Source organism: Paramormyrops kingsleyae, chromosome 22 (genome assembly GCF_048594095.1).
Source record: "Paramormyrops kingsleyae isolate MSU_618 chromosome 22, PKINGS_0.4, whole genome shotgun sequence".
NCBI classification, from domain to species: Eukaryota; Metazoa; Chordata; class Actinopteri; order Osteoglossiformes; family Mormyridae; genus Paramormyrops; species Paramormyrops kingsleyae.
In genome coordinates, this window is record NC_132818.1 from 9,481,961 (window position 1) to 9,501,411 (window position 19,451).

The window sequence follows — 19,451 nt, forward strand, 5'->3', positions numbered from 1 at the left end:
CAGCCTTTGCGAAAGTCGCGGTCAAACCGTTGCACGTCGTAACAACGAAGAGTGTGTAAAGCGGCGTGACATTAAATATTCTTGATCCCAGTCGGTTTTGGGCCTTAAAAACCCTCGTTGCATTTTGGTAATTTTTTTTCTTATTTCTACAGTGCTAGCAATCTTTTGTAAGATGTAAATCGCGTACCAGGTCGAGTTGAAACACTTGATACTTTATACATACATTTCTTGGTCTGATAGTGTATGTGGTAGCTAGCTACTCACACTCCGAGCATCCAAGTATCTGAGATTACAGTAGGTGTATAAGTTCTGCGAAATCTGTTTATTACATGTAAAGTTATGTTTAATAATTAGGATTGGAGGTGTAACTCACGCAAGCGTGCTACGAAAACTACGCCATACGCTGCTTTAAGTAGCTACATAAATAACATTAGATATATTATCTTGAGATGATCAGTTCATTGAATTTACTGTGTATGATCTGTGTGCAGAGCGGCTCTACAGCCTGTGCTTTCTGCGATAGAGCGCTTTCAATAAGCTGATATAGAAAAATGAACGGTCGGTTGTCAACTTCGGGTACTTGATGACAAATACTGTATCAGCCGGTTGTATTGTTGATAATGATATTTGCTTTATATGTTTAAGTTATCTGTGAGAATGCTGCCATACTTTAGTATTTTGCGATTTGCTAGTTAACGACACCCGTGTACCGTCCATGCCCTGCGTGATAGGGGTTGTGACATTATCGCTCTTTTTAAGGTGACCATGGCGTCAGAAGATGTGGCACAGCTGGCTGACTCCCTAGCCAAAACGCAGGTCAGAGAGGGAGAGCTGAGCTACAAAGGCCGAGGGCTGAAGTTTGACAATGCAAAGTCTGGTGAGAAATGTATCTATAGTTAGTCGTAATGTAGGACAAACACAGCTTTCTGTTTTGAAGGTTTTGCATATTGATCGGTCTGTGATGTGTCTTGTAGTGGAGGGCCTGGTGCGTGAGGTGGAGGAGTTTCAGGGGTTGCGGGCCTTGAGGCTGGAGGGGAACACGTTTGGAGTGGAAGCAGCCCAGGCGATCGCTAAAACTCTGGAGAAAAAAGGGGAGTTTGAGGTACCAATCGCCTGTGGGTTTTTTTGGGGGGGGGTGCAGGAGTGTTTTTTAGACTGACACCACCCACAGTAACATTTATATAACAACATACGAGCAAAGTCGGCATATGTACATAGCAGCCAATGTTTCTTTATTGAGTGGTTCTGCGGTTGGTCGCTCATTGTTTTTCTGAGAAAGTGGACTTGATTCTTGAGTTGACTTTGTGCAATTTGTCCCCCTACAGTGCTGCTACTGGAGCGACATGTTCACGGGGCGGCTGCGATCAGAAATCCCCCCAGCCTTGGTGAGCTGCCGCTTTCCTGCACTCTCCACATGTGCGCAACTTTAGCTGAAAGCGTTCGATGGCTTGTCTTCTGTGTGCTGCTAGATGGAAGCTGTATTTTCCCGAGCAGTACAATCTAGACATTCTGGTAGCCTAGATCTAGTCTTATGTTTTCATACATAGTAAATATTAGCTGTAATAAATACATTTCAATTTATCTGACACTTTTATCCAAAGAGACCCACATGACTTATAAGGGTCATGATTTATGTGTGCTTCCTGGGATTTGAAGCCACGACCCTACTTGTTGAGCTAAAGAAGCAGGAGAACGCTGTAGTGTACGCTCTTAGCATCCTCTTGTTGCCCTTTCCTCCGTTTTGTAGACCTCCCTAGGAGGAGCCTTGATGACAGCGGGTGCTCGCTTGAAGGTGCTGGACCTCAGTGACAACGCCTTTGGTCCTGATGGAGTGAAAGGAATAGATACGCTGCTCAGGAGCACCGTCTGTCACACCTTGCAGGAGCTGCATCTCAACAACTGTGGCATGGGCATTGGCGGAGGGAAGGCAAGTATTGAGCTGCCGGTGACAAAGCCTTGCGGCAAGCATTGCACCTGCACACAATGACGCATTTGTCGGTCTGTATGATTCCAGATCCTAGCTGCAGCCCTAATGGAGTGTCACAAACAGTCCAGCGCGGTGGGCTCCCCGCTCTCACTGAAGATTTTCATCGCTGGAAGGAACCGGCTCGAGAACGATGGGGCTACTGCTCTCGCTCAAGCTTTTCAAGTAACAGGCTCCACATTAGCATGCCTACTAACCGAATTGCACGCCAGACAGCCTGCGATTATTGTCCGGATTTTGGAAGCTCTCTCATTACTTCTTCTTCCTGCCCCTCTGTGTTAGATGATGGGAAGCCTGGAGGAGGTGCACATGCCCCAGAACGGCATCAACCACCCTGGGGTGACGGCGCTCGCCAGAGCCATGCAGTCCAATCAGAAGCTGCGCGTCCTCAACCTTAACGACAACACCTTCACTAAGAAAGGGGCCATCGCCATGGCACAGGTATTGTGCAGGGATGAATATTCATACGTTACTGCATTGTGCTTTGACTTATTAAAACAGAGACAGTTCAGGTGACATGCGATGTGCCTGACACTGCACACTGTTTCTGATGACGTCATGCACTGTCGTGCAGTTTACTTATCTCTTTGGTTCTTTGTATTCCTTCTTCCGATTGTTCTGTTCAGACTTTGAAGGGACTCCACAGTGTCCAAGTGATCAATTTCGGTGACTGCTTGGTGCGTTCTGAGGGTGCGGCCGCCATTGCTGACGCGCTGATGACGGGCCTGCCCATCCTTAAGGTACTGTCCCTCGCGTCCCCTCCATGCAGACCTGCCCCACTTCCTTGCCTGCCTGACCGTACTGGGAATGTCTTCAACCCAGTCCTTGGGGTCCCCACATTTTTGTTCCCTCCCAGCATACCTGTACCAGGTATTTGGTGTTATTGATTGGCTGGGGGGTCCCTGAAGACTGGGTTGAGACTGCTCTAAGTAAAGGATGGTGCAGTGTAAGGTACATTACATGTCTCTTGTGTGTCTCTACAGGAGCTCAACCTATCCTTCGGTGAGATCAAAGAAGAGGCTGCACTAATGGTGGCTAAGGCTGTGAGGAATAAAGCCCTTCTGGAGAAGCTGGACCTCAACGGTATGCTGGGCACATAAGTACCACCATTACCAGGCCGACCTGTACTTGTGGGGGGGCCTCACCCGTCTCGGTGTGTTATCAATGTGATCGAATGCGCTTCTCTGTCCAGGCAACTATCTGGGGGTGGATGGCTGTAAAATACTGAAGCAGATCATGGATGACATGAAGATTGGGAACCTGCTGGGTTCGCTCAGGTACCTGCCACGTGGCTTGGCCCGCAGGTGGCACCACTGAGCTACAATGCAAAGTGGCATGTGCTAGTGATGGACAAAATGACAGTTAATGACACTTCATGTATTTTTTGACCCCTCCTAGATGGTGCTCTCTGTTCAAGGTGCCAAAGCAAACCAAGAGCACCATCTAGTGGGGTTAAAAAATACAGCAAATGGTTCATGAAGCATCATTTTGTCCATCACTAGAAAGCCCTTGCTTGAACGAGGAAGAGCTGAAGGGAAATTGCTAAATATATAGAATAATGTACCAAAAATGGTGTTCCTATATATGAAATAATGTTACTGGAACTAGATGATCCAGTTCAACCGATGTGTGTGTATTATGTTCATATATCTCTAATGGATGGTTACAACACGACTAGTCTGATCTTTTGGACACAGCCCTGGCTCCCTTAAGCATCTCAAATGTCTGTATTAAAGCTGAACTTCATTTCATTGTCATAGAGCTGTTACGAGGTTGAGGCCACTGACATTTCTTCTAACCATTCGCATGAGAGATGTTGCTGACAGCGCCGTGTTTGCGTACGCATGCACCATATCTGCAGTGATGATGAAGGAGAGCTGGAAGATGAGGAGGAGGATGACGAAGAGGAGGAGGAAGATGAGGATGAAGAAGGTAAGGATGGTGAAGATGAAGAAGAGGAGGAGGAGGAAGAGGAGGAGGAAGATGAGGATGAAGAAGACAATAGAGTGAAAGCTGACCAGGATGTGGATGCTGTGGTGACCCCAGCCAAGCCCCAGAACACTGTAAGCTGCGCAATACATCTGCTGGCCACTAGGGGTGACAGGTGTAGCACGTTCACACAACATTAAAAGCAGACACTTAATGAGTAGTTTATTTTTAATGATAGTATTATTTATATATAAACTCCAGAAACTAACATACAGTACTGTGCAAAAGTCTTGGGCAGTCAAAGAAAAAGTTTAAGGCTTTTCATCTGGGTAGTAAGTGTATATTTGCTCAAATGCTATGTAACATTAGAATGTATGCAAAGTAAGAGTACGTTCTCCAAAAAGTTACTGATATCACACTGAATGGCTAGAAGAACAATGCTTTGGTTCCCAGACCTCTCCTCAGGGGCACCTCAGCCTTTCGACGTATCTCTTCATTTTCACCGCCAGCTCAGTTGTAAGTAAGGTGCTCTAGTGGCAGAGTCAAAACATACATGGTTGTGTTGGACAGTTGCTGCAAATACTGGGGTGACGTTATGAGAGATTTTGAAGGGGCTAAGCTAACTTCGTCAGACGTGTTATAGTTTTATGCCAACATGAAGATCATTTAAACATCATTTTCTTTGACTGCCTCAGACTTTCGCACAGTGCTGTAATTATTTCTGACACATTTTCAGTAGTTTGAAGTTTCTAGGACATTTTACGTGGCTTGTCTCTCATCGTGTGCTAAGAAGTCTCTCCTCCCACAGGTTTCCACCCCGGTGTCGTCCTCTCGGCCCCCCGACGTCACTTCTTTCCTCAGCTTCCCCTCCCCCGACAAGCTGCTGAAACTGGGGGCCAAACGAGCACTGCTCATCGAACAGCAGGCGAGCGGCCGGGGCCGTACGCAAAGCGGGTCGCTGGAGCTTAACCTTCAATTCAATTCAATAGGTTTATTTCACTTGGCATCTTTTCATTCATTATTACTTCACAAACAAACATCAAATAGAAACAGTCAAGTGAAAAGGGAGGAGGAAGAAGAACAATCTTATATAACCTGCCCCCTTCTATGAAATACAAAGTAATTTACTACATGGCCTTACAAACATACATCATCTTATTTCCTTTTTTTAAATTTTTTTTTTATTTATTTGCAAGTATTATTACAATTAAACATGTCAATATCCTTCATTATTAACTCAACATAAGATTTTATAATGTTTTCTTTATAAAGTTTCTTAAATTGACCAATTGTCGGACATTTCCTCAAATCATCATCCAGGTTGTTCCATAGTTTTACTCCTTGCACTGAAACACACATCTGCTTTAGTGTTGTTCGTACAATTATCCTTTTAAACTCAGACTATCCCTTTAAACTCAGAATTATTTCCATAATTAGGGATCAAAACAAAAAACTTCTGTAATTTCATTGGCAATAACATCTTTTTAGCTTTAAACATAATTAGCAACCTGCAAGGCTGATGCCTTGGCTTCTCCTGCAGGTAGATGTGCTGGATGCGGGGAGGACGGTGGAGGCCTTCCTGAAAGTCTCCTCCGTGTACAAAGACGAGCATGAGGTCAAGAAGGCTGTGCTGGACACTGTTGGTGAGGGAAGCTACCAGCTCTGTTTCTGTCTGTCGGGAAATCAGTCCCCTCAAGTGGAGACTCGGTTTTATAAAAATCTGTAATTGTGAACAAAAAAAACTTTAAAATGTCAAAAGTCTTTAAGTTGTTTGCTTACTAATGGTTAAAGTTAGGCCAGGGTAGGGGTTTAGGTTGTCATTGTTGGGACTAAGGTTTTGCCCATAGAAATGAATGGACGGTCCCCACAAAGATATGACTACAAATGTGTTTGTGTGTGTGTGTGTATGTGTGTGGACATGTCTGAGCCCCACTGCCCCTGTCTTTAAGATGCCGTGCTGAGGAAGGCCTTCTCACCCCCCATCATCCACAGTTACAGCTTCATCTCAGCTCTCCTGGTCATGTTAGGCCTGATCAAGGTAAATGGCTACCAGTGCTGTCCCGTAAGAAGCGTGCACTGTTATCAACCGTGAAGTGGCCCGTACCGGCTCACCCGGTCTTTATCCGGCTGGGCGTTCGCTCCTTTCCCACTCGTTTTGCTGTTATGCGATCAGTAGCCCACTCTCTGGTTCCCCCGGCAGAGTGAGGAGAAGATAAAGCCGGTGAAGGTGGTACCCGGTCATCTGCTGGCCCTGGATCACGCTGTGCAGCAGGACTATTTCCCCCGGGAGCATGTGGCCGTGCTGCATGCTTTCATGTCCCGGTAAGACCCTCACACACTTGCAATATTCAGAACCACATCCCAGTGCTGCATATCCTGCGTGTGCAGTAACCCCAGCATGCACAAACAGTGCACCTTTACATTTCTGTGTTTGTGACGGTACTGGTTTACAAGTTTTTAGACCCCTCCCCATCAAAAAAGTTGGGAATAATTGGTGCTTCTCCACATCTGTTTCAGAAGTTACCATTTCTGTGGGAATGTTCTGTCAATATTTGTCTCCATCGAGATGAGGAAATGGGCATTACGCACACAGAGTGCAGTGTCTGCGGCTGTGTCGTAGTGAAAGGCAGCTTAGTTTGTGGATATTTCTGCAGGAAGTTCCCTTGAATATTTTGCACCGAGCTTCTGAACACCATGGACTGTCCATTCATCACTGTACCATCTGTGTTCTTGCTGCGGGACGCTGAGGTTTCCAGGCCTTTGTGAGGTCCCAGTAGCTCGACTGAACTGGGAAGATATGGACAAATGCTCTAAACAGTCTCTTGCAGAGGTGGTGGACGTGTGCTAATGTGGCACAGCTGATGCTGGGGTCCAGCACCCAGTTAATGATGCCATTATGCACCATGTTGGCTTGACTAGCATTAACTGTGTGTGTGTGTGTGTGTGTGTTTGTGTGTGTGTGTGTCTTGCCCTGCAGCCGCTGCAAGTCTCTGGAGTCCTGCAGCAGCGCCAGAAACTCCCTCATCTCCACGCTGGAGCAACTGAGGTCCAAATGTTGACCATTATGTCTCCGGCTCTGTCTAGAAGGCGTGTCTCGACAGACTGCATCACCCTGTGCACCCTTTACTGTGTTGGCTTTTCCCAGTATCCTGCCCACTGGATAGTTACACTGACGTAAAGGACGATGATGCTCCACAGACAAACTCATTGTGTGGCATTAAGACACACACACACAGAGACTGACGCACCCATGACCAATCCGGCTTCACTCTCTGATCTACGGCAGCCCGCTGAGGACAAAAAGAACTGGAAATATTTCTATAAACTTGATAGGACTGTTTTATGCAACAGGTCAACAATAAAAATTCCCCCTTTTTGATACATGTAAATAACTTGGAAAAAAGAGATAAAGATTTATAAATTGGTGATGAATAAAGGCATGGTGTCCTGCTACTTATGCCTTTGAAGTAACAGTATGCATTCCAAGGCATTAATTAAAAAAAATGTATATCTCCAAACAAGGGAGAAAAGTTGAATGTTAATGAGCACATTGGATCTTTTTTTAAATAGTTGTTAAAGCTTTATCAATGAAGCAGGATGTAAAACACACAATCAGGACTTCTAATTGTCAAGTCGTCCCATTTTGTGCCCCTTTTCCTTGTGCCTACGACCGATTGTTAAGCTGATTTGTGGGGTGGGGGGACAGTCACGATGTATTTGTTAGGTAGACTAACGGACACGGCCTCGTCGCGGGGTGTTTTGCAGATCTGCTTTAACAGCATCGGAATAAAACCATGACGCGGGTAAATCAACTCGTACAGTTTGAAAGTGTCACTTTTTTGACGTTACTCGGTGTTAGCAATATAGATGTTATACAGACATTTTGGCCATTTTCACATAACGTGACATATTGGATATGTTTAAGCGTTGGTCGATCCTTATGCGAAATTTTAAGTTGGTGAGAAGGAGACCGATTAAATGAGATTCGCGGTGTGTGTGTTTTTAATAAAGCTGGTGCGCTGCCCTTTCCGCGCATATAGCGCTTCTTTGTGCGCTCCTAGGTGCACCAGAGGTGAAAACCGAAGGCACCCCCTCAGTCTCTGCCGCCGGGACCGAGTAATCCCTCTGCAAGTGAGACACGTTCGTGGATAAGACACCGGATGCCCTTCACCGTGCAATTTTTATTGTTCTAGCTTTTTCAATATATATTTTTTCTGAAGGACTTTTTTTTTTTAATCACTGAGTGGGATACGTGGCTTCTGCTGGAGGTAGTATCGACTGGCCGCTATGAATGTACCCAGTGTAATATCTGGTATCCTGTTGGGGAAGAGCGTTATTTATTGCAGAGCTGCTCAAGCTGCTCCACTGGAAAGCTATTCATTCAAACTGTTTTCATTGAAAACGACTATATGCTTATTTGATCAAAAGCTGGATAGTACTTATACTTTAGTCTTGCCGTTAAATATATTGCAGGTGGAATCAGACGTATTTTTATTATTTCGGCTAACAGAAGCGAAGTATGGTCATTTCATAAGAATTTGTCAGGGCGCATTAGGGCAGGTACTCCAGCTATACGTCAAGTTTCGGCTCATTTGAGCTTTAACCCGAGAGTAATCGGGAATATATAGTATAATAAATAAATTAGTCGCTTTCTTTTTTCGTGTAAACCACACAAAATGTTATTGTGAAATGATTTGTTTGTGTATGTGTGTAAGACTTAAGGGAGAAATAAAATTACAGTTACCTATATACTACTAAAAAGTTAAATTCACGTAATGCAAATCGGTGAATTATTTTAGGCTACGGTAAATATCGGTATCAATTTCACGCGTATACAATGGTCAATAAAAATAAACTGTACTACTGCAAATGTCACATTGGATTCTTATGTATGTCCCGTGTATTCGTAATGTTATTTATATATAATATTCTCGGTTATATACGACTGCGTATAGCTGAAAGGCATTTCTTTATTGTGTATTTCGTTAGAGGTCGGGTGAATTAAGTTGCATTGATTTCTTTTTGCGCTTTTAAGTCAGCCTTCTTAAAACGTGCGGGCCTACTAAAATTAGAAGGTGCGTTTCACTGGACTGTGACTTATCCTTTGGAATGTGTTAGCGGAATGCGTTTAATTATGTCCCCTAAAGATAAGTTAGTTTTTTTGTTAAAATCAAAACATCAATAGCAATGTTGCACTGACGCAAAACGAAAATGTTAATGCGGTGCTAGCTTTGGCATACAGAATGTGGATTTCATTTATACTAGCGAAATGTTATTTTGATTTTGCAGATGTTTGTCGTGTCTGCGGTCTCCGTGTGGCCCCACGTGGCGCTCATTCTCTCTCTCGGAGTGGCTACCGTGCACCCAAGTAAATGTCCCAGAGCTTGTGTTTGTGACAACATTCAACTTACCGTGGCCTGCGTCGGCAAGAACCTGACCGAGGTGCCTTCAACTATCAATGAGGTGAGGGATCATTTTAAAAATGTAATTTTTAAAGCCTTCTTTCGAGTCAACAAACACAAAGACCACCTGCGAAACAGATGGTACTGTTTTATCAAGTGTTGCAGAGTATGTGGCAAGGATAGTCATTTGCTTGTGTTATTTTTTAACATGATGCCTGTATGTAATTTTAATATCCCTGCCCCAGATCACCGTGAAGTTGAACCTGAGAGGCAATAGCATTCAGGAGCTGCCTTCCGGAGCTTTCCGGCACACGCCCTACCTCACCCATCTATACCTACAGTGGTGTGACCTCCGCCGTGTGCGTGAGGGGGCCTTTCGCAGCCTGGGGCGCCTGGTGTTTCTCAACCTGGCCAACAACAACATCGAGATACTGTACCAGGTAGTGGGCTTCTTTGATGGGCCCTGTTCGGTTCATTTGCTGTATGTCAGTACTGCTGGAGTTAAGACCAAGTGTTCAATATAAGTTTCAAGGAATTTATTTGTCAAGTGCACAGTTATACATGTACAGCATACAGTGAAATGTAGCGCTGAATCACTGTTGAGAATGTGCTTTGGTTTGGCTAAAAACAGATTTGAGAGACTAAAAAAAAACTAAAAAATATATACAAAAAATATAATATCATAAATATAACAAATAGATAAATAACAAATAAGCAATATGTACTACAAATAAACAATCCATCCATCCATCCATCCATTTTCTGAAACCAGCTATCCTGTTCAGGGTCGTGGGGGGTCCGGGGTCTATCCTGGCGGCCATGGGCACAAGGCAGGGAACAACCCAGGATGGGGCGCCAACCCATCGCAGGGCACAAGGCAGGGAACTACCCAGGATGGGGCGCCAACCCATCACAGGGCACACATACATTACAAATAAACAGTATGTACTTAATTAAGATTTTTAAGTGGCAATGTACTTATTAGAACAGATGTGCAAATGGCATTTTGGTGAAGACATATGTAGGACAGCAGCAACCGTAAAGATGATAAGTTATTACCAAAACCAGTGGTCATTGCGATATCGTGTAAAACTGGCAGTTGTATGCATGCTCTGTCCTTTCTGATGGTGTCTCTATTCTATCCTGGTGCTCTTCCTCATACATTTTAACACGCAGTTCAATTTATTAGTCTCTGCTTCCTCCTGTCTTTTTGCAGGAGACTTTTGATGGACTATCATCCCTTAAGCAGCTCCTGCTGGACCACAACCGTGTGGAGGAGATCCAGCCTGGTGCCTTCTCCCAGCTGGGCCTCCTCAACCTGCTCTCCCTCACGCACAACCGCCTGGAGTACCTGCCCAACCTGGCCTTCCAAGGCCTCCAGAACATCAGGTGGCTGCGGCTCAGTCACAACACTGTCAACTATCTGGCCGTGGAGGCCTTCGCTGGCCTTTTCAGCCTGGCCCGCCTTAGCCTGGACCACAATGAGCTGCAGTTCTTCCCCACCGAGGTCATGACCAGGTATAATATAGCCAGCTGACCAGTCCCTGTACAGATACAGTCTCAACTAATGACAGGTACTCTAGTATTGGCACAAAGACCATATAAAATATATTACAAATGAGAGCAAGTCATTCAAGGTAACTTGCATGTAGACATATTAAATGTCATTATTGTGATTGCTATACAGGGGTTGGACAATGAAACTGAAACACTGGCCAAAATAGTATTTGAGGTTTCACCCTTATATGTGTGTATGGTGGTCAGTCTTCACTGATCGCACGTTTCATCAGTAAGAGCAGCGTGTGAAGGTTGAATTAGCAGAGCAATAGCACAGCTGTACATAAAATACTGCGATCCGCACAACATAACGGGAGACATTTCAGAGTTCAAAAGAGGACAGATTATTGGTGAGTGTCTCGCCGGTGCGTCTGTGACCAGGACAGCAAGTCTATCCAGGGTAATGTCGGCAGACCACCATGAAGGACGGACTACATCCGGCAGGAGTAACTGTGGAGGAAGGAGGAAGCCGTCTGAAAGGGACGTTCGGGCACTAATCCAGATTATATCCAATTATAATTAGTCCACCCTCACTGTCTTTCCCACATCCAGGAGCATTACAATGTGGAGAAGCCCCAAAGAGGCTCACCACCCAGACTGTTATGTACCCAGAGTGCAGCACAGGGCTGCATCAGTGATGGTTTGGCCTGCAAAATCATGGCATTCCCCAGACCCACCACTTTTTCTAGGTGGTTCGCTAGTGTTTGGCAGTAACGCGTCTACCTGGAGGACCATTTTCACCCAGTGATTTAAACATTGTACCCCAAAGGTGATGCCGTGTACCAGGGTGATAATGCACCAATACACACAGCAAGAACTGTGACATCGTGATGAACATGAAAGGGAAAGTGAAGCAGTGAAGCGGCCTTCAGCCTTAGCAGTGAAGCAGCCTTCAGTCATGATCATGACTGTTTCCTCCTAACCTTTTTGTATTTGAATCCAACTTCCTGAGTTTCCCGTGCTTGGGATAAATATTCAATATGCTCTTTGGCTATTAGTGAGGGTGGTCACTTTTTCACACATTATCCCAATCTAATAAATTTTAATATATATATTTTTTTGTCTAATGCCATTCAGACTCCCAGAGCTGACCCGGCTGGAGCTGAGCTACAATCCCATGACCTATCTGGGAGAGGAGACGGTGGCCATGCCTAAACTTACCCACCTCTTCTTGGACCACATGTCACTGCAGGACTTCTCTTACATGGCACTGGCCTTGGCACCTGGCCTTGTCCACCTGGACCTCAGCCACAACCAGCTTCAGAGCCTCCAACCTCTGATGGGCCCCGAAAAGCTGACCAGGCTCAACCTGACCGGCAACCCGGTCTACTGCAGCTGCTACCTGCGGCCGCTGCGGGAATGGGCCGCCCGGGGCCGGCTGCGGCTGGCGGGCGTCTGTGCCAACCCCCAGCACCTCTCTGGGGAGAGCCTGGACGGTCTTCATCCTAATGACCTGCGCTGCCAGAGCCAGGAGGCCATGTTAAGGGCTGAGCAGGAGTACCAGAACAGGGCCCGCCCACCCGCCACCCCCAGGCCTGACAGGGTGCAGTGCCCTGATAACTGTAATTGTGAGGTGAGGCGAATGAGGATGGGGATGCAGAGTAATGAGCTGGGCTCTATTCCTGGAAACAGGATGAAGTATTTGCAGCTTTATGTAGGCATCTTATTAAAGCTGTTTGTTTTACTTATTGCAATGTGAATACTTAGCGATAAATATTGTGATATTTATAAATCCCATAAGCCAGGGGTGTCCAGTCGTATCCGCAAAGGGCCGGTGTGTGTGCAGGTTCTTGGGATAACCTTTAGGTCAGCTGTTCTAACCCAGGAGTGAGGACTCTACAGCCAATCAATCCTCTAATTAGGGAGTTGCAGAGAAAACCTGCATGCGCAAAGGCCCTTTCTGGATAAGATTGGCCACTCTTGCCATAAGCAGTTGAAAATGTACTAAAAATACCGCCAAGGCCTAATTTCAACCTAGCTACTGCAGTCTTTGCAATGTGATGATCGCATAACATGCAACATCGATACTGTCACGCATCACCCAGCACTAACTCACTTTGATGATATTCTGCAAAGTTGCTTAAATCCTTTGTCTCTATCATTTGCTCTTTTCAAATCCTACAATTTTACCCTCCCCCCCCACTCCTACTCTTCTCACCCTCAGAACGAGACCCTCCACTCTTCCTGTGAAAACCGTGGCTTCACCAAGATCCCCAGAGGCTTCTTCCCGGACACCCGGCTCCTGGACTTACGTGGCAACCACTTCCACTACATCCCTGGGAACAGCTTCCCGGGCCTGTCCCAGGTGGTCTCCCTGCACCTTCAGCGCTGCAAGATCCATGAGGTTGAGTCAGGTGCCTTCAAAGGCATGAAGAACCTCGTCTATTTGTACCTCTCAGAGAATGACCTCTTTTCCCTGAGCGCTGATGCATTCACAGGCCTTCCCCAGCTCACCTACTTGCACCTAGAGAGGAACAAGTTTACCAGATTCCCCAGAGAGGCCTTCAAACTCCTGCCCAACCTTCTAGCTTTGCACCTAGAGCACAACCTCATGAGCAAACTGGAACTGGGTATTCTGGTTGGGGCTGAGAAGCTGAGGGACCTGTATTTGACCAGTAACAGCATCGGCACAGTGGCACCCGGGGCTTTCGATCGGGCTCCTGGCCTTGAAGTCCTCCACTTGGGAGCCAACCAGCTGACTGAAGTGCCAACGGACTCGCTCCGTAATACGCCGAGCTTGGCGGAGCTTCGCCTCTCAGCCAATCCCATTCGCTGGATTGGACCAAAGGCTTTTTTCCCATTTGCTCATAGTTTGAAGCATCTGTTTTTGGATGGAATGAAGTTAGAGAAGGTAAGACTTTAAGGGCAGTTATGTTTGTTTGTAGTTTTGTCGTTCGTAACATTTAAAACGATCTGAACGTGAATTCATGTTAGATATCTGCATGTTCTTTAGGTGTTCACTCTGCTCCTGTCTTTCAATCCATATTCTGCTCTTCTCCTGAATGACTTTCTTCAGTCCTCCACCGATGTTACATCCCATTCTTCTCCGTCTCCCCCCATCTGCAATCCCCCAGATGTCCAAAGACTCCTTGGAGGGCCTGGGTGCTGGGCTCCGCAGCCTCCTCCTAGAGGGGAACCGGCTGGAGGAGCTGCCCAGCCTTTTCCCGCTTGCAGGGCTGGAGGTTATCAATCTGGCTGAAAACCCTCTTCTGTGTGACTGTCCCCTGCTGCCGCTTCGCGAGTGAGAAATGCAGGCAGAAGCAAAACATAATTTGTTGATGAACGGTGTTTGTCTCTGAGGACTTTTTCCTCCATGACTCTGAGGTTGTGGATCATTGTCGAGAAGGAAAATTCACATCAATACTGATTTGTTTGCACAGTAAATAATATGGTAATTTGATGGGTCCCAAATAGTTAGTAATAACCCAGTTACTATTGAAGTACAAATCATGAACATATTATAGCTGCTATTTGAGATAAAAGATTCATCATGATTCATTTATCGTGAGATCAGTATTTAACTTCATTATTAACTTATTCATTGTTCCTTCAGTAGTTCCTTCAGTAGTTCACAAAGATTTACAGAATTAACAGGTATAGTAACAAGTATAGTGACTACTTGACATAAAACATGCATCACAATTCATTAATGATGAATTAACATGAAATCAGTATGTGACTAACACTTAGTTTGTGGTTAACGCATAAGTAATAACATACTACTATATTATCTGTGCCCCATTAAGTGAAGTGTTACCAATAATGTAAACTTAAAAAAATGCAACCTGCCACTAGTTCACATGTTCACAGGCCAAACATGGAGTTGCTCTCAGAGAACAGGGCTTGGCTGTATTTGTCAAAGCCACTTGTGATTATGGGGATTCTGCCATTGCTCTGTCTGACGGCGTTGTCTTCCCTGCTTAGGTGGATCGAAAAGGTTAACCTGAAAGTGAGGGCCAGCTGTGGACATCCTCCTGAGCTGAAGGGCCGCAGAGTCAAAGATGTCCACGTATTCAAAAGCTGCCCGGGAGAAAGACCGCTCCCCAATGAACCCCCAAAGAGCCCCAGGGCCCCGAAAGCTGCTCAACCCAAAGCTGCCCACGTAAAAGCCACCGCTGTCAAACTGCGCCACGCTGGAGGCCAGAAATCTTCAGTGAGCAAAAGTACAGCCAAAAAGAAAAAGTTACAGTAGCTTCACCACCAGGGGGCGCGTGGAACATAAAATGTAACACTGCAGTGGCGGTAGCTTCAGGGCCAAGCTGCGTTGTCTTTTTCAACCTGTTTTCTCTGGTGGAGCATATGCAGTCGTTGCACGTTAAACTGAGGTAACGTTTTGGCAGTGTTAGGAGGTATAAATGTATATAACTGCTTTCTGAACAATATATTAACAATATATTAATCCTTAAATTATACTATCACAGCTGTTCCTGAGTTTTAATGAACTGTGGGGTTGATGGTAAGGATTTTCTGAATCTTATGCAATAAAATGTTTGATAGTTTCCACCTACTTTTGGCAAACTTTTAGATATACTAGGACACCATTTTGCGTATGAGTTGGAAAGGATTTTAGGTGTAAAAGCTGAAATAGCTGTACGATCACTCACATTGAGCATCCAGTCTGAACCACTGTTTGTATTACTATATTACTGCGAACAGTAACTACAGAGAACTAAATGTCAGGTATATGTGGGGGGGAAAAAACAGTAAGGACATCTTCTGTTTGGAACTAATTAGAATGTAATACCTTTTAATTCTTCTTATGGGGCTGGCTTAGTAGCTTAGTATTGGGCGGTGATTGTCTCAGCAGGTAAGTCTCACTCGCCAATTCATGCCCCAGCCTCAACAAAACAGTCACATGTCCATGGGACATTGAGCAAGGCCTTTAACCCCCAGTTCTGGGGGTGTCACACGACGGTTGACCTTGTGCTGTGATCCTCATGCTATGAAGAGCAAGATGGGGTAGACAAAGAGACAAATTACTATATGCTTTTACTTCTGCAATGGCCAATGAAGGGTTATACTATTACTAGCTAGCACTGTAGCCTAGCATTTCCAGATTTCATTCTCACCTCTGCCATGTGTGTGCAGTTGGTATGTTCTCCTCATGTCACTTTGATTTCCTCTCACAGTCCATGCATTCTTGGTAATTGTGTTTTCCGTGCTGGACAGCTGTCCCATATCCATGCTTTTTACCCCGTTCTGTCTCAGCTGGGTTCCAGGCTCTCCATGAAATCCTTCTCAGAATAACCACTTGAAATATGGACAGATGGATGACATTATTTTTAAAATCCACTTTAAAATATGATTTTTTTCAGAAAAAATTCAACAATGTTAAAATTCAGTAGTTTAGTTTGGCTCACTGGATCAATCATTTTAATTAACTTCAGAGTCAGTATCACACTGGGCCCTATTCATATGATTTGAATTTATATCCATTCTTGCTTTAAAAAAACATCCTTCACTATACATACGTATACATACAGCTATAGTAAATGATTCAGTGAATCAATGATTAAGATAAATCCATAATTTGTCAGATTCAGTAGCTGTACATGATAAATATGGATTAAGACCGTGCATGCTGAGTAGCTTGTCCTTTCGTTTGATAGAGAACATTGAGAATTTCCGTGTCTATGAAGTTAAGATAAACTGAAGTTTAAATGTAACAAATTAATCGTCATTCCATACAAAATGCGCAGTTGAAAACATACCAAGATTAGTTAAATATGATATGATTATGTGGTAGTGCGTCTTGACGTATGGTTCTATGGTGTAATGGTTAGCACTCTGGACTCTGAATCCAGCGATCCGAGTTCAAATCTCGGTAGAACCTGACATTTTCTTCAGTTTCGTTTATGCTTGTATAAACTGGCAATAAAATCGCATTTAAGTGCTGAAGAATAACCAAACTGAAAAACTTAACTCTCCCTCGATTCGGACACAGTACCCGGGTAAAGGTAGAACATGACAACTCTGAGTCATCTTTACTTGAAAAAAGATTTTCATTACTAATACCTTTGATTCTACCTTTGAGTTTTAAACTCTGGTATTACCTTCAATGATCTGGTCATTCAGTTCACTTGACCATAAAGTTTTAATCAACAATTTTATCGTTATCTATTTTTGTACAATTGTTAAGAAGGAAATATCCCTAATCAAACAAATACCGTCATGTATTTTTACTCTGCATCTGTAAATAATGTCGACCATACAACCCATTGGGTCACAGTTCTAAATGATTGGAATGAGTTGCGCTTAAAGAATATCGTTGAAATAAAATGTTCGAAAATAACTTCTCCTTTAACTGGCAACTTCAAAGCCGTGCGCATGCTCAGTGGTGATTTCACAAATATCTGGACGGAAAGATGGCGGCTGCTATGGATGTTGATACCCCAAGTGGCACAAACAGCGGAGGTAGCAAGAAACGATTTGAAGTGAAGAAGGTGAGTGTTCAACATGATGACATGTACATTTAAGTGGTTACTAAATGTGAAATTCCAAGAGTGGAGCCGTGGCGTGTATTAGCTTGGTGGTCTTCTTGTTAAATCGCAGCTGTTCTACGTTAGGTGGCAAATCCGTTTTACACTACAACATTGAGCAAAAGGGAGGTACAGTCTGTTTAACCTGGTTTGTTTCGTCGGGTTTGTTTTTCTACCGAAACAAGGAACCCGGACCGGGCCCGAATTGTGAGGCGATGACGTAATTAAACGCGACAATGCCGGTCACGAGGTAGACGTTCCATGATGGCGCAAAGTTTCAGATTCGGTTGTTCGTAAAATACGGGGTGGTGCCCTTTAAATGCACAACTTTACATTGTCTTGTAAATGAAAATGTCTACATATAAGTTAATAAATAAAGCCTTTAATCTGTATAATTAACAAAATTCATCAATCTATATGTCATTTTATTGTATTGTGACCATGGAGTCCACATAACGACTTGTGTGCATTGTGGTTCTGCATATGTTTGGCTTTCTTACTAAAACAAGAGACATGGACTGAATTAACTTAATCCAGTTGCGAACTCAGGTGTGATACCCGCTCTCTTTTTTTTTTTGATCGAACGATTGTTGGAGTTGTTCAGTGTGACATTCGTGTTTTTGCAGTGGAATGCCGTGGCGTTGTGGGCCTGGGACATCGTGGTTGACAACTGTGCCATTTGCCGGAATCACATTATGGATCTCTGTAAGTAGTAAAGCTTAACCCCTGGTCCATTTTGATTGGCCCTAAAAATGAAGACAGTTTCCTCTATTTGATTTCCCCCCTGTTTTTAGGTATTGAGTGTCAAGCCAACCAGGCCTCTGCTACATCTGAGGAGTGCACTGTTGCTTGGGGAGTTTGCAATGTACGTTTACCTCTTTTTTTTTTTTTTTTTACACAAAATGTGCTATGTCATTCTTATTGCTTGATTGTTCACTTTTTTAAAAAGCATCTTCCTGTCAGAACACGTATGTAGTTTGCCTTTATCTCCTTTTTCCTCTTCTCTCAGCATGCTTTCCATTTCCATTGTATCTCGCGTTGGCTGAAGACCCGACAAGTGTGTCCTCTGGATAACAGGGAGTGGGAATTTCAGAAGTGAGTATCCTGCATATATACTGCATTTGAAACTTATTTCTTGAAGTCAGTGTGGAATTGTACAGCAAATACTTAAAATGACTTTCTTCAAATGCAGGTATGGACACTAAGCACGCATGTCAAGGTCACCTTTAGACCATGGTCCACGGCTGCTCTGCATGGGAGCGGTTGCACATCTGTCTAGGAAAGTCCATTTTGTTTTGTTTTTTTCTTATCTTACTGACTTTACTTGGGGGACAGTTGGTGTTGCTTCTATATAAGATTTCATGTGGTATCTATGTTGTAATAAGTTGCTCAGAAGGTCTCACGTTTTGTTTTGAGGATTGTAATTTCCGGCATGCTGTTTTCATACTGGAAATAAATAAATAAATAAAGCATAACCCTCAAGATGGATGAGGGTAGTGATTGGTAAAAATGAGAGGGTAGTCAATCTTATTGGCAAAGGCCAGTATGTATGCACATTTTAGTGATAAGCTTTAAGTCAGCTGTTCAAACCCAGGTGTGAGGACTCTTCAGCCAATCAGTCCTCTAATTAGTAATCTAATTAGGGAGTTGCAGTGAAAACCTGCACACACACTGGCCCTTTGTGGATAAGATTGGCTGGATAGCGTGTTGTCCTCTGTTGATTGATTTAGATCAGTGTTTCCCAATCTGGTCCTTGGGGACATGCAGATAGTGCATGTTTTTGCTTCTCTCAGGGAACTGGAAGGTAGCAAAAACGTGGACTGTCTGTGGGTCCCTGAAGACCGGGTTGGGAAACACTGATTTAGATGGTTCAGTCCTGTGGAAGTTAACCCAGCCTGTGTCTAAATAACTAATGCACAGCCAGTGTTCATTAAGATACAAAGGGCCTTCATAACTTAGGTGTAGGTTACATTTGACCTAAGTTCAGCACTTAAGACACCAACATGAGGTAGGCAACATTGCTGCTATAGAAATGTGGGTAAGACAGAACAAAATAGACATAAATCATAAGAGTGTGATCCAGGTGGCGATGCCAAATAC

At 44.3% G+C, this 19,451-nt stretch overlaps 3 protein-coding genes, 1 long non-coding RNA gene and 1 other non-coding gene across 6 annotated transcripts; 4 read left to right on the forward strand and 1 right to left on the reverse strand.

Annotated features, from left to right (window-relative positions):
- The first annotated feature begins 1 nt into the window (after window position 1).
- LOC111853239 (ran GTPase-activating protein 1-like) lies at window positions 2–7,725 on the forward strand. The gene is made up of 16 exons (XM_072705056.1): window positions 2–127; window positions 760–877; window positions 975–1,102; window positions 1,326–1,385; window positions 1,748–1,927; window positions 2,015–2,149; window positions 2,267–2,425; window positions 2,611–2,724; window positions 2,968–3,067; window positions 3,177–3,261; window positions 3,846–4,047; window positions 4,722–4,838; window positions 5,454–5,556; window positions 5,863–5,951; window positions 6,114–6,235; window positions 6,891–7,725. The coding sequence occupies exons 2-16, from the start codon at window positions 766–768 to the stop codon at window positions 6,970–6,972; spliced, it is 1,788 nt and encodes a 595-aa protein (XP_072561157.1). The 5' UTR covers window positions 2–127; window positions 760–765; the 3' UTR covers window positions 6,973–7,725.
- Window positions 7,637–15,567, forward strand: LOC111853237 (chondroadherin-like protein). 2 transcript variants are annotated; one of them, XM_023829949.2, is made up of 9 exons: window positions 7,637–7,716; window positions 7,975–8,181; window positions 9,203–9,376; window positions 9,561–9,755; window positions 10,532–10,833; window positions 11,950–12,445; window positions 13,037–13,723; window positions 13,947–14,113; window positions 14,797–15,567. In XM_023829949.2, the coding sequence occupies exons 3-9, from the start codon at window positions 9,203–9,205 to the stop codon at window positions 15,062–15,064; spliced, it is 2,289 nt and encodes a 762-aa protein (XP_023685717.2). In that variant the 5' UTR covers window positions 7,637–7,716; window positions 7,975–8,181; the 3' UTR covers window positions 15,065–15,567. The 2 variants fall into 2 exon arrangements, with proteins under 2 accessions (XP_023685717.2, XP_072561156.1); XM_072705055.1 differs by having other exon boundaries at window positions 7,643–7,716; window positions 7,954–8,181.
- A 19-nt stretch (window positions 15,568–15,586) lies between these two features.
- On the reverse strand, window positions 15,587–17,187 carry LOC111853246 (uncharacterized). The gene is made up of 3 exons (XR_002840415.2): window positions 16,926–17,187; window positions 15,942–16,122; window positions 15,587–15,812 (listed from the first exon to the last, which is right to left on the reverse strand). It is a non-coding gene; the product is annotated as an uncharacterized lncRNA (long non-coding RNA).
- Window positions 16,634–16,705, forward strand: trnaq-cug (transfer RNA glutamine (anticodon CUG)). The gene has a single exon. It is a non-coding gene; the product is annotated as a tRNA-Gln (tRNA).
- Window positions 17,180–18,837, forward strand: LOC111853244 (E3 ubiquitin-protein ligase RBX1). Its single transcript, XM_023829956.2, has 5 exons — window positions 17,180–17,315; window positions 17,978–18,056; window positions 18,146–18,216; window positions 18,361–18,446; window positions 18,544–18,837. Exons 1-5 carry the CDS (start codon window positions 17,238–17,240, stop codon window positions 18,554–18,556), a joined length of 327 nt encoding a protein of 108 aa, XP_023685724.1. The 5' UTR covers window positions 17,180–17,237; the 3' UTR covers window positions 18,557–18,837.
- Window positions 18,838–19,451: the final 614 nt, after the last annotated feature.